The sequence below is a fragment of the Aedes aegypti genome, chromosome 1, assembly GCF_002204515.2.
Source record: "Aedes aegypti strain LVP_AGWG chromosome 1, AaegL5.0 Primary Assembly, whole genome shotgun sequence".
Lineage (NCBI taxonomy): Eukaryota > Metazoa > Arthropoda > Insecta > Diptera > Culicidae > Aedes > Aedes aegypti.
The window spans coordinates 30,439,055-30,440,504 of record NC_035107.1 but is presented as its reverse complement, the minus strand read 5'-3'; the positions used below and the strand labels follow the sequence as shown (position 1 = coordinate 30,440,504).

The 1,450-nt window shown below is 45.9% G+C and overlaps 1 protein-coding gene across 2 annotated transcripts; it reads left to right on the top strand.

The window, feature by feature from the left end:
• On the top strand, positions 1–1,139 carry LOC5564713 (60S acidic ribosomal protein P2). 2 transcript variants are annotated; one of them, XM_001649008.2, is made up of 4 exons: positions 1–107; positions 383–660; positions 743–810; positions 1,007–1,139. In XM_001649008.2, the coding sequence occupies exons 2-3, from the start codon at positions 384–386 to the stop codon at positions 802–804; spliced, it is 339 nt and encodes a 112-aa protein (XP_001649058.1). In that variant the 5' UTR covers positions 1–107; position 383; the 3' UTR covers positions 805–810; positions 1,007–1,139. The 2 variants fall into 2 exon arrangements, with proteins under 2 accessions (XP_001649058.1, XP_001649059.1); XM_001649009.2 differs by having other exon boundaries at positions 1–162.
• Positions 1,140–1,450: the final 311 nt, after the last annotated feature.

Sequence of the window (1,450 nt, the reverse complement as noted above, 5' to 3'; positions counted from 1 at the left end):
AAACTGTCATCCACGCGCGCCATGTGAGCCCACTTTGACAGCTCAACTTCCGTCTCCGCGTCGTTCGCCAGCGGTCCGTTCTCTTTCTAGTTTGAACGTCCAAACAAGTGAGTTGTGTTTCATTTTGGTGCCGCTCTCGTTTCGTGTCGGAAGGACTTAAAAGTAAGCTTGTTTCGGGGTTAAATGGCTAGTTTTTGAAGCTTTTCTCTCGGTAGATTGAATAGAAGTGGTCGAACTGTAGAATTCCCTAGTTTTTGAGGGGAAATTGTGATTTTTGGTGCGGTTTTCTAGTGTCGAAAAAATGTCAACACGCGTTAGAAACGGGGTTCCATTTTGAAGGTAAAGGTGACTAATTCCAATCATTTCTCCTCGTTTTCCGCAGAATGCGTTACGTGGCTGCATACCTCCTGGCTGTCCTCGGCGGAAACGCCAGCCCATCGAATGCCGACATCGAGAAGATCCTGAGCTCGGTCGGTATCGAAGCGGATTCGACCCGTGTCACGAAAGTGGTCAACGAGCTGAAGGGCAAATCGGTCGAGGAACTGATTGCCTCCGGTCGCGAGAAGCTCTCGTCGATGCCAGCTGGTGGTGCCGCCCCGGCTGCCGGTGCTGGTGCTGCGGCCGGTGGTGCCGCTGCCGCCCCCGCTGAGGAGAAGAAGGGTAAGTGTCTCCCTTTCGGGTCATAACCTAACTTTTTCGAACGTGAGAATCTAATGTCTATCTCTCTTTTTGAATCTTGCAGAAGAAAAGAAGGAAGAGTCGGAATCCGAGGACGACGACATGGGATTCGGTCTCTTTGAATAAGAAGGGGTAAGTTGAGTGTCCTTGTCAGGACCGCCTCATATCCGCCAAATATCGTGATGAATAAACTTATCACCATCTTTCGACTGATCACATCGTGACTGTTATGTAGTTCCTTAACTGATGCCGGTTTATTCAAAGCTTTTGGCCACTCTGAGAATCGGATGCGATTACTAATCAGGGCGCTTTCTGTTTCCCTTTGCAGATTCCAGCACATCGTACAAGGATGTGTCACGATGACCATTCGTTGGAAGGGTACAACGTATTTATTTCTGTGAAATAAATTACCAAAAAAGCAAGAAAATAAAATCAAGGAGGAGACTCTGCTGAAAAGCCAACACCAAACTGTCGTTTTTCGAGTATAGAAAGGGAAGAAATTTCGTTTTTAAATGGTATCCAGCAGGTATCAGAATTCCAGCTCCATCTGGAATGGTAGCAGGACTTGGTCACTTTTGGCACATCCCTTAAAAGTCGTCTGTTAATACAAGGTAATCAAATAGTCCAAATATTCTATAGGAATTCGCTGGGAATGGCTGGAAGAATTAATTGTGAATTTATAGCAATTCATACAAAACAAGATAATAGATTCAAGGTGAAGACTGTTAAAAGCCTACCAATCTGCGTTTCTCAACCGTAGAACAAAAATCCG

What these genes read in the sequence shown, in the direction of transcription:
- LOC5564713 (XM_001649008.2), top strand. Translation starts at nt 384, where the DNA reads ATGCGTTACGTGGCTGCATACCTCCTGGCTGTCCTCGGCGGAAACGCC. An exon ending in CCCCGCTGAGGAGAAGAAGG is followed by an intron (nt 661 to 742) that starts GTAAGTGTCTCC and finishes TGAATCTTGCAG; the next exon opens with AAGAAAAGAAGGAAGAGTCG.